The sequence below is a fragment of the Elephas maximus genome, chromosome 4 (assembly GCF_024166365.1).
Source record: "Elephas maximus indicus isolate mEleMax1 chromosome 4, mEleMax1 primary haplotype, whole genome shotgun sequence".
NCBI classification, from domain to species: Eukaryota; Metazoa; Chordata; class Mammalia; order Proboscidea; family Elephantidae; genus Elephas; species Elephas maximus.
Genome location: NC_064822.1, coordinates 65,409,646 through 65,425,183, shown reverse-complemented (window position 1 = coordinate 65,425,183; position 15,538 = coordinate 65,409,646). Strand labels below are relative to the sequence as shown.

General features: G+C 40.5%; 1 protein-coding gene across 1 annotated transcript; it reads right to left on the bottom strand.

Annotated features, from left to right (window-relative positions):
* Nucleotides 1-908: 908 nt before the first annotated feature.
* On the bottom strand, nucleotides 909-15,284 carry LOC126075135 (solute carrier family 2, facilitated glucose transporter member 3). Its single transcript, XM_049882366.1, has 10 exons — nucleotides 15,092-15,284; nucleotides 13,145-13,237; nucleotides 11,563-11,723; nucleotides 9,555-9,795; nucleotides 9,115-9,277; nucleotides 8,592-8,779; nucleotides 5,310-5,414; nucleotides 4,845-4,946; nucleotides 4,103-4,306; nucleotides 909-3,369 (listed from the first exon to the last, which is right to left on the bottom strand). The coding sequence occupies exons 1-10, from the start codon at nucleotides 15,104-15,106 to the stop codon at nucleotides 3,154-3,156; spliced, it is 1,488 nt and encodes a 495-aa protein (XP_049738323.1). The 5' UTR covers nucleotides 15,107-15,284; the 3' UTR covers nucleotides 909-3,153.
* Nucleotides 15,285-15,538: the final 254 nt, after the last annotated feature.

Sequence of the window (15,538 nt, the reverse complement as noted above, 5' to 3'; positions counted from 1 at the left end):
TTTATAGGTCACGGTAAGGAGTCTGAATGTTAAGTGCAATAAGCCACAATTTGAAGGCCTAAAGAAGGGGAGTGGCATGATTTGATTTTAAAAGTTTCACTCTGGTTATGTAGAAAATGCATTTTAAGGGAACAGAGGTGGAAAAAGGGAGTCAAGACAATAACCACAATTATGGAGAATATGGTATACTTACCAAAGCTCTTTCAGAAAATATTTCATCCTTTCATTCCTTTTAACACCTACCACAGTACCAGAGTGTAAAGAACATGTTGAGAATAAGGAAGGCTTTATGGAGCTAATGCCTGGGCTGCGTAAGTAAAAGTAAAAAAGGTAGGCAAATATTTTTAGTAAGTGAATGAAAAGGTAGGGAGTGTCAAGAGAACTACATAAGCAAAAGCAGAAGAGTGAAAGTGTTAGTGGATGTGAGGTTTTTTTTTATATGAACGGGAGCTAAGAAATGATAAATCAAACTGAAAAGGTAACAGGGACCTTGCCCTTGGGGTGTGATAAACTAGTGGATTTAGGTTTCATTTTTTAGTTGACTGGAAGCTATTGAAGGATTCTAAGGAGGATAGTGACATATATGCCATATGGATCACCCTGACATATGGATGAATTTGAGGAAGCAAAGACTGAAGAAAGGAAATAGGAAAGCTTAAGAGAAAAGCAGAATAACAGCTAATCCTCACTGGGAGGGAGGAAAGCAATGTAATTTATTAAATAGGCAAAGCAATGTGCTAAGGCTTTAACTTTCCATTTAATCGACATAATAAACAGGTATTTTCATATGCATTGAAATGAGACTAAGAAACTTGCTCAAGGTCACAACAGGTAATGAGTAGCCAAACTAGGATTTAAAGCTGATTCTGTTGTTATAGGAGGACAAAAACAGGAAGGAGTCTGTGATGTCATATGCACATTCACCATTTTTATTTCAAAACAAAAGAAGCACAGTAACATTAATAATAGAAAACCCATTTGGAAATATTCACAGCCTGGTCACTGAGAAATGAGAAACCTTCCATGCTGCATTACTGCCAACCCACTGTCTTTGAGGGGCCAGAAGTACAGGGGCAGTTAGATCAGAGGGAAGTCACCTCTTCCAACAGAGCCCCACTCCATAGTTACGTGGGTTTTTATCCAAAGGCTCAGTGACCAGAGGGAATGATGAGAACTGAGAACTAAAATACTGTCAAAGGCAGGGATTTGGCTATGTGTAATGTGTAAGCACCAAAGAGGGAAAGGGAGATCAAACATGAAAAAATGGGAAGAGAGGGTGAGTGTCATCAGGGCCCAGTTTCATTTATAAAAATACTGGGAAACTAGGAGATGATTGTAGAAGTGTTGATGACCTTGTGGCGAGAGTAAATCCCCTCCATCATATCTAACCCTCTGAAACTCTCCAGGGCTAGAAGCAGTCTTCCATTTGCTTCTTATCCCCTCAAAAGATTGCCTCCCTCTCTCCACTGCTTCTTCTCCAGAGCAAGGCTGAGCCCTCTATCCTCAACATCAGGATTTATCAAGTTCTCCCCAACTCTCCAAGGAAAGGAGGACAGATGAGATTGAATTTTAAAGACTGGGAGAAAACCAAAGATGCAAATTCCACCCAGCAGAGGCAGTGGTATCTTTATACATAGAGATGTGTTTTAATACAGTCTTACCCAAAAGGAAGCAGTAGGAACATAGAGGAAACAAGTTACCAATAAATTACTTCCACCCAGAGCAAAGTGACAGTGCACATACATTCATGCTCTCTCAAGTGTGGGCTACACTGCACATATATTCGGACTATCTCAAGTGTGGTCTATTGGGAAGGTTCAAGTTCCCTAAAAGTGATAAAACAGACATAAACAAGCATGCCATGACCCTGAAGCAAGAACACACTTAAGCTAGATAATAAACATTCAGGAAAAATCCTCTCCCAGAGCTGAGGTTACAAATTCAAGTTAGTTATAAATATTCTCCTGTAAGTTCCTTTAAAGCTATGGATTATAACAAAACAAAACAAAAAAAAACCAACACCTAAAATCTCCTAAAGAACAAAGTGGAGAAATACTTTATCAAGAATCAATGTTCTAAGTTTCTCATTTGGAGGGCTCTGCCACCAGGTGGGTAGTGAGATATTTGAAAAATATGAGTCCACTACAAGGGGAAGGAATGGTTTGGTCCATTAAAGGGAGAGAGATTTCTAGAAATAATCTTCCCTCCTACGGACTCCACCCCGAGATTAGAATACATCAACTGCCATCAACTAGAATCCCATCTTAGTTAACAATCCTAGATTTCAAGTAATACTACGTATAAACTATAATTTTAAACAAAGAGAAAAGTTCCAAAGGAAACCACTAGCTTTTTTATATAGGCACATGACTTTTCTGAGAAATTAGGCTTAAGAATTTCCATCTGAAGGACAGAAATTGTTAAGAGGTAATGTACAAACCTCAGGCACCACTTCATATACCCTTCAATAATGTACTATACTACTATTTCTCCCTAAATTCTTCCTTATTGAACCATAACCTCTCCAGTATTGAATCTTCTTCTACCGTATAGCCTCTCTTTAAACACCTCCCTCTAACTCGATTTCCTGGTTTTCCATTATTTTGGTAAAATTACATTAAAAAAATAAATATTTATGCAATAAAACCAGAAGATAAAATAAATAAAACAAGTTAATTTGCTCTGCAGAGCTATATGGAAGTAAGGAAGGTGCTGTCTTATTTAATCCCCCTCTGCCCTCTACACCTTAAATATATCTGCTTCTCTTCCTGGTAAGTCTGAGGTTGGGGGAACTGTAACCTCACTTGTACTCCCTGTATGACCTAGTGAGGCAATATTAGAACCTAAGGGAGGAAGAACTGGCAAAGTTGTCATATGCCAAGTGGCCAATCCCTCCTGAAATGAAGGTAGGTTCACTTGGTCTCTCCTAAACAGAAGAGAATGTCCAAGAAATAAAATGTTTAAAAAGCCATTGAAGATACGACTAACCCCAACAATGGCTTCATCTGAGTGCTCGTGAAGTATGTGGGATAAGAAAGCAATCAAGTAGCAGCATTCAGAAACAGTCCTGGGTTACATCCTGATGAGGTCTCTCCTTCATCCAGGGAGAGGTTTTTTTTCCATGTTGGGAGGGAGGTGGGAAGGAGGCACGACTTAGACATTGGTGGTGGTCTCCCTCACAGGCTGGATGCTGTTCATCTCAATGGGGCCCTTCCCAGATCTCCCGGTCTCCTGTGCCTGCCCTTCAAAAGCCCGTGTAATATCTTCAAAAGTCCTGCCACGGGTCTCAGGAACTTTGAAGAAGGTGAAGATCAAGAAGATAACAAGGAAGGCAGTAAAGATGATAAAAACATAGGGTCCTAAAGCGCTCTAGTGAAAGGAGACAAAAAAGGAGGGTCAATGTTAAAATCTGATCATTGACAAAACATCCATTTTCTTCTCATCCAGATTGCCGACAGGCTTCAAGCCATGACCCTCCCATATTTAATGAAGATAAGATTTCTTCACAATTCCATTGCTAACTTACTATTATTTCCCTGGAATTTTCTTTTCCTAGTCATTTAAGTTAGCAGTTTCCAAATACTATTGAATTATTTTAGGACTTTTGATTATTACTTATAAAATCTTGGTTTTTGAAAGACTCACAGAAATAGTAAATGCATGCTAAATGTTCATTGCCAAGTTCATTTAACAAATCAGCTCCAGGTCATTTTATAACAATATCTGTCTGATTCATTAACATCCTATGCTTAGTGAGTCTTTAAGATCATGAAGCCATGATCAAGTATTTAGTATTGGTTTGGAATCTTTGAGGCTTATCACTACCATTCTGTTTCTAGGCATAACTACGCCTGTATGGTTTCAGACCATTTCAGTGGTCTTTTAGAAGTTCCCAGCTTTGCCTTCCCGCTTCAGTCTTTTCTGCTACTGTCATTTCTTCTTTTTCTATAAATATGTCTTTTAAAATGAGGAGAAAAAAAACCCCCTTGATATCTAATCCTTCATGGCATCAGTGACCGTTGTTAAGTATTATCTTAAACATGTTGGTCTAAGTAGTCTGGTTTCAAGATAAGCTAGGTGAGTTTTGTTTTGATTTACTTACTGCAGCTGAGGGGAAGAGCAGTCCCACCAAAAAGTTGGAGGTCCAGTTGGAACAACCAGCCACTGCCATTGCAGCTGGGCGGGGTCCCTGGCTGAAGAGTTCAGCCACAATAAACCAGGGAATGGGGCCTGGTCCAATTTCAAAGAAGGCCACAAAGATCAAGATGGCCACAATACAGACAAAGCTCATCCAATTATACTGATCCTGTGAGAATGGAATAGAGGAAAATTAATATTAAAGAGAACATGACCTAGGATCCAGCTTCCCAGAGATAAGTACTGACTGATACTAGTTTCCTAACTTCTAGATTTGTTTAGCCACTCTACTCTCTCAAAGGGAAAATGAATATCAGTAATGGCAAGATTTTTCTGTCTTGTGGTATAATGGAAAGTTATTGGACTTAGAATCAACAGCCCTGGGTTTTTGAATCCTAGCTGTATAATCTCACAGGTCATTTTCCATGTAACCTTTTTATTATCTATAAAATGGGAAAAATAATTACCTCAAGGTTATTTTAAGAATTAAATTAGATAATGTATCTTGTAAACTATGAAGTTATATAAATGTATAGGTTATAATAGAATAGTTTAATTACTTATCTCTGAAGATATACCTTTCTTTAAACTCTGGGCATCTTGTTTCTCCCAAATTTGACTTTATTGATATTTCCAACCTTAACTAACCACCCCCTGTCAGAGTCAACTGTAACCTCCCTCCCTTCCTTCACTCAGAGAGCACTCACCTTTAATAACAAAGAAATAGTCATGAGGAGGGAACAAGCAGCCATGCCTCCAAGGCCGAGCATATGTAGAGTCCTCCTTCCTGCCTTTTCCACCAGAAATAGCTAAAAGAAGAAAAATAACATGAAACTTCTGCTTTTCCTTTCGTGAAGATACTGTATGAGCTACTTGAATCTGCCTTACTAAGAGGATACTTGCTATAGTTATATATCTCCTCCAGTTTTAAGTTCAAAGCATCCTATACAGTCCCTTCTCTGCCTCTCTTTCTCATCCATCCCATATTTGCTTGTAGAGTGAAGAGACCCATCATTTAGTGTATTTCTTTTCCCCAAAGAGGAATTAAAAAACCACAAAAAAGTTTTAACTAAATGATGGTAGGGAGGTTGAAGGACATGCAAGCCATCTTTGAACGTCTGTAGCAAGGATTCCTCTTTTCTACCCCAAAATTATTAATCCATGTAACTTACCGAAACCACGGTGAAAATAGTATTAACCACACCAGCACCAATGGTAGCATATATCGGCTCCTGAACACCTGCATCTTTGAAGATTCCAGTGGAGTAATAGAACACCTTAACAAACAAACAAAACAAAAGGAGATGTGTCATGGGTTGAATTGTGTCCCCCCAAAAATATGTGTCACTTAGTTAGGCCGTGATTCCCAGTATTGTGTGGTTGCCCTCCATTTTGTGATTGTAATTTTATGTTGAGAGGATTAGGGTGGGATTGTAACACCAACCTTACTCAGGTCACCTCCCTGATCCAAGGTAAAGGGAGTTTCCCTGGGGTGTGGCCTGCACCACCTTTTATCTTTCCAGAGATAAAAGGAAAGTGAAGCAAGCAGAGAGTGGGGGACCTCATACCACCAAGAAAGCAGCACCAGGAGCAGAGCGTGTCCTTCAGACCCAGGGTCCCTGCGCCCGAGAAGCTCCTTGACCACAGGAAGATTGAGGACAAGGACCTTCCTCCAGAGCCGACAAAGCGAGGAAGCCTTCCCCTGGAGCTGACACCCTGAATTTGGACTTGTAACCTACTAGACTGTGAGAGAATAAATTTCTCTTTGTTAAAGCCATCCACTTGTGGTATTTCTGTTATGGCAGCACTAGATGACTAAGACAAGATGCAACTTTGAATTAGCAGTGCTTACCAGTTTAAAAACAAAACAAAAAAATCCTCAAAAAATAAACTCAAAAACAAAAACACCTTCAAACGTTTCAGTAGGTAAGGAAGAGTCCTTTCCAGGGTTTCTTTGTTCAATCACAATATCCTTTTTTGCAAATATTCTGCATCTTATCTCCATTCTCTTAATTCTCAATTCTATTATTTTTCTTTATAGTGTGATTATTCCCATTGCTCCATTTAGGTTCTTTCTTATACCTACTACGTTAGTCACTTGAATAAAGGTTTTAAGTCGTACTAAGTGCTTTTTCAATGGCCTCTTTCCCAAATCCTCAAAACATTGATAGGAACAACATTGATGTCTCATTTTGACAGTGAAGAAACTGAGGTGTTCATTTAACCAGAAGGAGAGTTTAGGCTAGAATTCCTAGCCTTATGCTTTTTCTACCTATTTTAGGAAATAGTACCAGCTACTATTTTTGAACTTTTACTATTTGCTAGATGCTGTGCTAAAATAAAACGTAAGGTTGCTACCATAGCTAAAAAAATGTCAAAAATTTTGGACTCAGACCTCAAGATAGCAAGAGAACATTACCTAGATTACTCAAGTTCAGTTCGTCCCTCAGGTTCAGTTTAAGAGTTTATATTTTACTCAGAGTACCTGCCTCTGTAGCAATATTCCTCAGAGTTTTTTTGATGAATATATGGCACCATATTAGGATTTGCCTCCTCAAGAAACAACTTTGCAAATCCCCACTAGCTAAAATAGAAACTATGTATATTTGTATTTTCTAAAATAAGATTCAGATTGTGTTTTTTTCTGAAACTGAGATTTATAGCTGCATCCTTGCTGTGGGAGAGAGACAAGGATGAGCTAATGAAAACTATTTTTAAAAAATTCCAATATAATATTTTATGATGACATACGCTTCTGAGGATAGTTGAATAGTTCTAACTAGCAATGTTTATGCCAATTCTCTTCCTTACAAACAAGGCCACATGTGAAAAACCTAATTATGTTTTTGATGTGTGGACTTGTTTATCATGAAGAGAATATACACACATACATCTCAAGCAAACTTCTTACAGAAACACTACCTTGCTATCTAATGCCATCAAGCTAAATTAAACTAATCTCCACATCATCTCTTCGAAAAGCAGTTTACTTTGCTAGGTAAGCACTACCCAACCCCCCCTCCCCACCACCCACTCACCCTTTTGCCTTTTTTTAAGGGAAACTAGAAAACATTATTTCCTCAAAGGTAGATTGGAAAAGTGATTTCCAAACCTGCTATACATCAGATTTAACCTTTCAGAGACTAACAAGCAATCCCCAGGCCCCTACCCAGAGATATGATTCAATAGAATCAAGGCTCCCTCTTACCACTGCCCCAGGTAATTCTGGGTTAGACTACATACCCAGGGCAGAATCTGCTGACTAAATTGGGAGACATCTTATTCTAAAAGCAATGAATTTACACACCATTTCCCGAAGTGGAAGGAGGCTGTCCTGTCCTGCAGAGTGCTCATCTATCTATCACATGCAGTTTTCAGACAGTAGTCTCAGATCCTTTTCTGTGGAGCCAGGAATAGGGTGAGGCAAGTGAGCTGCCCAGAGCACATAATTTGAGGCACTCACTCTCACGACCATGCACTTACACCAAGGTACCTCACCTACCTCACCCTAGTCCCAGCTCTATTGCTCTGAAAGTCTTGGGGGTATATTTTATTCCAGGGATTTTTCAAATGAGGAAATTTGAGATTGCGATTCATCAAATTACCTGGGAGACTTTTTCAAACTCTCTTTCCTCCCAGATGCTGATGTATAAGCCTCCAACCCCTCATGAGAATTACTGTTATTTCAAATGCCAAGTGTATCCTTTAGGCAGGAGAAAAGGCCAAGGACTAAATTCTATTTTAAGCATTAAGTGTTTTGCAAAATGCCTTGTTATGTTGATCAAAAATTGGCAGACAACCCTCAGGGCATGAATCAGCTGCCAAATGCTAGCTTCCATCTTTGCTACACAATTTAAATTACCATAGTTACTACTCTAGTTGTAAAAAATATATAATGGTAAGGCCAGCTCTGAGAGAAGTTACCCATGTCCTCCCAAACCTCTTGAATTGATTTCCTATCTGTTCTCCAGGGCCTTACACTGATTTTAGGCTATAAAGTCTTAGAAAAACAAAAACACTGAGATGCATAAATTCTAGGATATAGTTTGGTTGTACGGTTTACATGTTCATTGATGGTATCATAGATACACTGGAATTAAACAAGACTGGAAGTAAAAAATTAGTGGTCAAAAAGATTAATGGATATTAGATAAATCTGACACACATACATACTGAAAAAAGTCTAGAGGAGGGCAAATGTTAACCATAAGCTCTAAAGCTATGGGTGATCTAAAACTTTAATTTCATCTATTTTCTCATTTTTCTACATGTAAAATTATCAACCTGGAAAATTTTCTGAGTTGCAGGCTATGTGGCAAACATTGTGAGGGACTTCAGATGTTGTATATGTGAGTAGGGGAGCAACAACTAAAAGGTGATGCTACTTATATCTCTGGGCAGGTGTTTTAAGTGAAATATCATAGGACACCTTTGACACAAAAGTAGATACTCACAGCATTAATTCCAGAGAGCTGCTGAGAGAGCTGGAGCATGATGGAAATGATGATGGGCTGTTGGTAATTGGGTGCTCTGAAGAGCTCCAGCACAGTGACCTGCTTTTCCTGGGCCATTCTAACGCTCTCATCTTTCATCTCCTGGATGTCCTGGTTCACGTCTTGGGTGCCCCACAACTGTTGGAGAACTAGTGAAAAGAACAAAGGGGAAAGGATAAAGTCAATGTGCTGTCCCAAATTTATCTTTCCTGTAAGATTACTGGGAAGCAGCCAGCAGCAGCACAAGACAAAGCAAGGAGACCTGGATATGGCTGATCAATCAGCTTCCATACAGTACTTGCCTTCTCACTTCACTCTTTAGAAGCTCAAAGTTTCTATCCCAACAGTAATCAGAAAACTGTTCGTTCAATTTTGCCTTTTGAGGGGGCAGGGAGGCAGGGAAAGTGGGTGACAAAAAAATACATCCAATATCCTTAAACCACAACCCTAAAATTCCTAAAGGAAAGGTGTGAAAGATACTCACTCTGCTTGGCATTCTCCTCTTCCTTTCTGTTAATGAGCAAGAATCTAGGACTTTCAGGGCAAAATGGAAGGGCTGCGCTTTGTAGCACAGCTGGAATGATGGTGAATCCCAATAGCACAGGCCACAACTCTTCAGACCCCAAGATGACTTCCAGACCAAAGATCTAGAAACCAGACAAAGAGAATGCAATAAACCTCATAAGGTCACGAGTTCATTAAAAAACAAAAACAAAAAAAAAACTCCACTCTTTTACCACAAGAAAATTTTTTTCTTTTCTGTTGTTGATCCTCATTGCTTTTTGAACTGTCTGTGAGCTATAGTGATACTTGAAACTTAAATATGGTTGAATATGTGCCAGACATTCTCCTGACTTCTTTACCTAAGTTAATTCATTTAATGAGCCATGAAACTAACATTAAGTATGAGAAGTCCTAGAGTACCTGGGCCACCAGAATTCCGATGACGATGCCCAGCTGGTTGAGAGTGCCAAAGGCACCCCGTAGAGCAGTAGGAGATATCTCTCCAATGTACATGGGCACAAAACCTGTGCACAGTCCGCAGAAGAGGCCAATAATCAAGCGGCCCAGGATCAGCATTTCAACCGACTGAGCTATTTTACAGAACCCCATAAGGCAGCCACCAGCAATAGCCAATATGTTGACAATAAGCATCGAATTGCGCCTGTAAGGGTAAATCAAAGACAGGTGAGGTTAACAAAACTAGCCCTAAATCTTTCCCCTTCTTTCCTTATTCTGATATTCTCCAGGCTTATACATCTTCTTTGAATCTAATTTTTCTTTTCCGCTGTTTATTATCAGAACATTTCTAGTTAGAATAATCAGGATCGATGGTCCTTATACCTGTGTATGCAAAAAATTCATCTAGAGAACTTGGTTAAGAATATCTGTGAGTACCAGCTATAAATCTAGGATTTTAGCAAGCATCTTAAATCAGTAGTTCTCAAAGCAGTCCACAAACTAGCAACCCAGAAACTACCCCACCTCATCCCCAAACTAATGACTCAGTAGGTCTGACTCTAGGGGTGGGGCCCAGCAATCTTCTCAAAAGCCCTCCAAGTGATCCGATGCCAGCTAGTTTGAGAACCCTAATTCCCATGTAGTTGATACAGGAACACACTAAAGAGAAGCTTTTGGACTAGTGCTCATTCTTTTTATGCTTCTTACTACATTTCATATAACATAGTTGCTTAGATATTACCAACATACAGAGGATAGATTATTTCAAACAAGTTTTTCTGCATCCACAGAAAATACTATGCAAAAGGGATTATCAGCTTTGGTTGGCCTTCTCTAGACTAGACTGGGGTGATGCTATTAATGATTAGTGTTGATAACCACTATGAAATAATAGATTAATGCATTTGTGTGGGAAACGCAAGAGGCAAAGACACTGAAACAGCTGAAAGAAGGCTGAAGTACAAGATTAACGCTGGAAAACTACTACAGGTATTGTGAAGAACCAGCTCCATTATACCTCAACAGTGATTTCTTGACTTTGGCTACCCACCGGAACTCCTGGGGAACTTTCAGAAATACTGATACATGGTTCTCATCCCCAGAGATGCTGATTTAATTGGGTTGCTGTATGATCTGGCACTGGGACTTCTAAAAGCTCCCCCGGGGATCCTAAATATGCAGGCCAAGGTGGAGAAAAATTACTTTCTTCATTCCTTTCTGTTCCCTCACTCCTCTATTGGGTTCTTTTGGTAATAAAACAATAGGAAGAAAGCCATATTAGTTGTTGTAGGTCCCAATTAAAATTTTACTGACAGAGGGTAGCCTCACAAAACAACAAAAATTAAACATCATCAAATAGATTGCTTGATTAATTTTTTAAACTTGCATTCCATTTGCTTCCAGCACACCTATTTAGCAAACGAAATGGCTCTTTCGCCAATCATTACTGAAAGCATTCTACCTTGTAACACATTTTAAGCTAACTTAGAGTGAAGAGATTCAAATTTCTCTCCTTGAGGGAAAAAAAAAAAATCAGTTATTTCGTCATAATCCGTATTTGCCAAAGACCAAAGATTATAAAATATTTCCTACAGATCCTGCTGTGTAAAATAATGAAATTACTTGCATGGAATCCCAGAATTATTTAGAAAAGCAAACAGCTTCTGACCCTGTAAATAAAGTATGCTTCTGGGAAACTCCACAGCTGACCTTACTAGAGAATAACTGAACTAGCCTAAGCTGGACTGCAAAGGCCAATCATTCACATGGCCCATTTCCTAAAAGGCTGAGTGAAAGCTATACAAGACAGTAGAGCTCCAAGCAAGAACAGTCATATTCAGTGCCAGGTGGACTAAGCTTCCTTTGATGGGGTGTTCTCATTCGAAAACACCATCTCCCTGCCCTAATTCTCAATACCTGTCTTCAGTACAACCAGTATGACCCACTTCTTCATCCAGCTTTTGGTCAATACCTGCCAAAGCGGTTGACAAAGAGTCCAACGGAGAAGGAGCCAATCATACCACCAACAGAGAAGATAGCCACAGACAAGGACCAGAGGGAAGTGAGCAATATCGCTGAGGGAGAGTTTTCTGACCTCGCATCCAAAGTGCGGTTGAGAAAGTCTCTTATAATCTGCAAAATAAAGCGGTTGGCAAGAGGACAGACTGTTACAGTTGGATAAGAACAAGATTAGAAATGTGGGGGGTGCTTACCCTTCCTAACAGGACAGCATTTCACTTGCTTTATAAGTAGGGACTCAAAGTTATGGGGATGAAATGGACAGATAAAATACTGAGGTTAATATTCTTGTTAGTTGCATTCAAGTTGATTCCAACTCATGGAGACCCCAAGTATGCAGAGTAGAACTGCTCCAGAGGGTTTTCAAGGCTGTGACCGTTAAGAAACAGATCACCAAGCCTGTCTTCTGAGGTGCCTCTGGGTAGGTTTAAACTATCAACCTTTCAGCTAGTAGCACAGCATTTAACCATTTGCACCACCCAGGGATCCGGAGTTCATTACTAGCTGTAAAAAGAGCAGTTTTTTATTTGTTCTGAAAATCCCAGTAGGTGGCAGAAGTGATGTTCAGGACTACCCCAGTCCTCTCCTAAGAGGCAAAAGCCAAACCCATTGCCCTGGAGTAGATTCTCATTTACAGTGGCCCTACAGGATTGAGTAGAACTGCCCTATAGGATATCCTAGGCTGCAAATCTTTACAGGAGTAGACTGTTACATCTTTCTCATGTGGAGCAGCTGGTGGGTTTGAACCACTGACCTGACCTTTTGGTTAGTGCCCAGCACTTAATCACTGCGTCACCAGGACTCTTTTCCTAAGAGGTATTCCCCCCTTATTTGTAACTATCCCTTGTTGTTAGGTGCCCTTGAGTGGATTCCTACTCATAGCGACCCCATGTGACAGAGCAGAACTGCCCCGTAGGGTTTTCCTGGCTGTAATCTTTACAAAAGCAGATCAGGTCTTTCTTGCTCTGAGCCACTGGTGGTTTCAAACTCACTTCTTGTGGGTTCAAACAGCTTCCATTAGCAACTATCCCACCTTAACTATCCCTTAAGGGCTAACAGAGGGGCTGTATCAGCATAGAGTCGTTATGAGTCGGAATTGACTCAAGGGCAACGCGTTTGGTTTTTGGTTTTTATCATCATAGGGTAAAAGTGAGAATGAGTGCAGTCCAGGGTAGGTGACAAATAAGCTTTTTGCTTTGGTTAAATGACACAAGACTTCCCCATCAATATATTCTCCCTCTTCACCTTAGCCAGGCTAGATAGCAAGTTTGTCTTCAATTCTGAATGCCTGAAACTCTACTTAAAAATAACTTCCCTACTCCAAATTCTGGAAACCATGGTGGCGTAGTGGTTAAGAGCTATGGCTGCTAACCAAAAGGTCGGGTGTTCGACTCTACCAGGTGCTCCTTGGAAACCCTACAGGGTCAGTTCTACTCTGTCCTATAGGGTTCACTATGGGTCGGAATCGAGGCGATGGCAATGGGTTTTTTTTTTTTTTTTACTCCAAATTCTAACTCCATTTGTCCAGTACTCACCAACTCAGGAGCATTGATGACTCCAGTGTTGTAGCCAAACTGGAAAGAGCCGATTGTAGCAATGGTGATGGCAAAGACCAGAGAGGCAGTGACCTGAGGGGGAAGGGGGGGTGGGGAGAAAGACAATTCTTAAAACTCTTGATGATTGTTTCTTATTAACTAAGGAGATGTATTAGGAGAGCTTGGTCTATGAATAGTATGAGAATTAGGTGAGATTTAGGTAATAAACGGGAGTAACAAAGGAACAGATAAGTAGGAACTTATCCGGAGATAGAAAAGCATTTGAAGTTAACTTGGGAAAAGTAACAAGAAAATTTGAGAAGGAAGTTAAGAAATGGGTCGGACAGTTTGGAAGCATTTAAAAAACTGCCCCAGGTAAAGACAATGATGGAATTGCACTCAGGAATATAACAAAGAACTAGGAGGGCAGAGAAACAACAGCCTTAGGGTTTCTAAGAACTGGTTCTTTTGAAAACAGCTAGACCCAGGGTAATCTCAACTACACCCTAGAGTCCACAGAAGTCCTGAGTGATGGTGGTGGTCATATATGTGAAGATACTGGGCTATTCTTTAATAAAATCTGTTATCTCTCTGGACCATGTAATTTGCTTTATCTACTCGCTGCGTCCTGGCACCATTTGAAACTCTTCTGCTGTGTCTATTGGATAGGAAACCCTGGTGGCGTAGTGGTTAAGTGCTACGGCTGCTAACCACAGGCTTGGCAGTTCGAATCCACCAGGTGCTCCTTGGAAACTCTGTGGGGCAGTTCTACCCTGTCCTGTCGGAATCGACTCGACAGTACTGGGTTTATGTATTTTGGATACTGTACTGCTAACCCCCACCCAGCAGGGGGAGAACAAATGCTTATTCTCAACCCAACGCACAGAAGACATTTCTTCGGGAGTGAAGCTGGTGAGGATCAACCTTCTCACTCTGCAGGGAGTAATCCAAGTGGGTGTTACCTTATCCTGGATTTCCACCTCAGGGCAACTCAATTTTAATGCCTAATGCCATCTCCACACTCCCAATCCCATCCATTATTATTATTATTTTTTTTATCTTAAGCTTTTTATCTTAGACTCCTTCTCTTTCCCTGGTCAGGCAGAGCCTGGGAGCGTCAGCTCTGAGTTGACCTTGCATGGGGCCTCCCAGCCGTCTCAGTCCCAAATAAGGTCTCAGTCCCAAATAAGCAGAAACACCTGCGGGCTTCTGCCAATGCATAGCTCTTGTTTTGTTTAACCCTTTTCCCTTTTAACAGAAACTTCTTCCCCTCCTCCCCGCCCTCCGCCACCCCATTATTCACTTTCCTCAAGGTCCTTTACTTCCTTCCCATTTTCCCTTTTCTTGTTTTCTTTTATTCTCAAGTCAGTTTATCTTAGTGAGAATGTCTTCCTCCCTACAAAAAATGCATACACGACACACAATAATACATCAATAAATTCTGCATTCACAATCATAATCACAATAGAAAGGCCACTTGGGATTCTCTCTCCTTAGTATCCAAGGAACCCTAGAGGTTACAGAACAGATGGCAGGTCACTGATGCACACCCCCAGTTGAATCCCAGGTCCCTCCAAAGAAAGCCCCACGATGGCCCTCAGAGACACACTCATAAGCAACACAACCAAGCAGCTCCCGGTTCCTATGGACACTCAACCATCTCACCCTCGACAGCATATAACAATGTAAAATAAACCGGAGAAATAAACACAACTTCTACAAGCGACTTTCCCATAGGATGGGAAGGTGAAAATAGAACAGAAATAAATCTTTTTGGGTATGACATTCAAAGAGAACTGGTGAAACTGTAACACTGCAGTCTGGAAGAGAAATGAAAAGGCCTTAGGATGACTTAGAGGAAAAAAGCATATGACATCACCATTAAGGTTTGCCTTTCTCAGTGTCCCCCAAACAGACAAAAATAACCAGTAATTACATCATTCTTACCTTCTCTGTCCCCATGGCCCTAATTTAATCCTTTCTGAATCCTCAATAAAGATCTAGGAGCAGGATTCCGGAAACACCTCTTCCAGTCAACAAAAGCTTCAAAACGTCCTTTTCGGCAGCAAGTTTTCTTCAGGTCCTCACCAATTCACACTCACTTTCATCCGTTAAAGCATCTAAGGCAGAGATGTGCCAGCAACCTATTTATATTCTCTGTAAGGGGTGGAGCTAGGAAGGGAGTCAAGCCCCCCAGCCCCACCCCACTCCCGCCTGACCTCTCGGAATTTTATGACCTCAAATTTGGGTACTCCTCTTTCCTCGCAAGCAAGCAATAACTCCCTCCCTTCCTTCCCCCACCCCTTTTAAAACCACATCCTGTGAGCCCTCATCCTTATTCTTCTTTGCCTCTAATAGCAACTTCTTAGTTTCACAGACAAAATGCTAACAGAA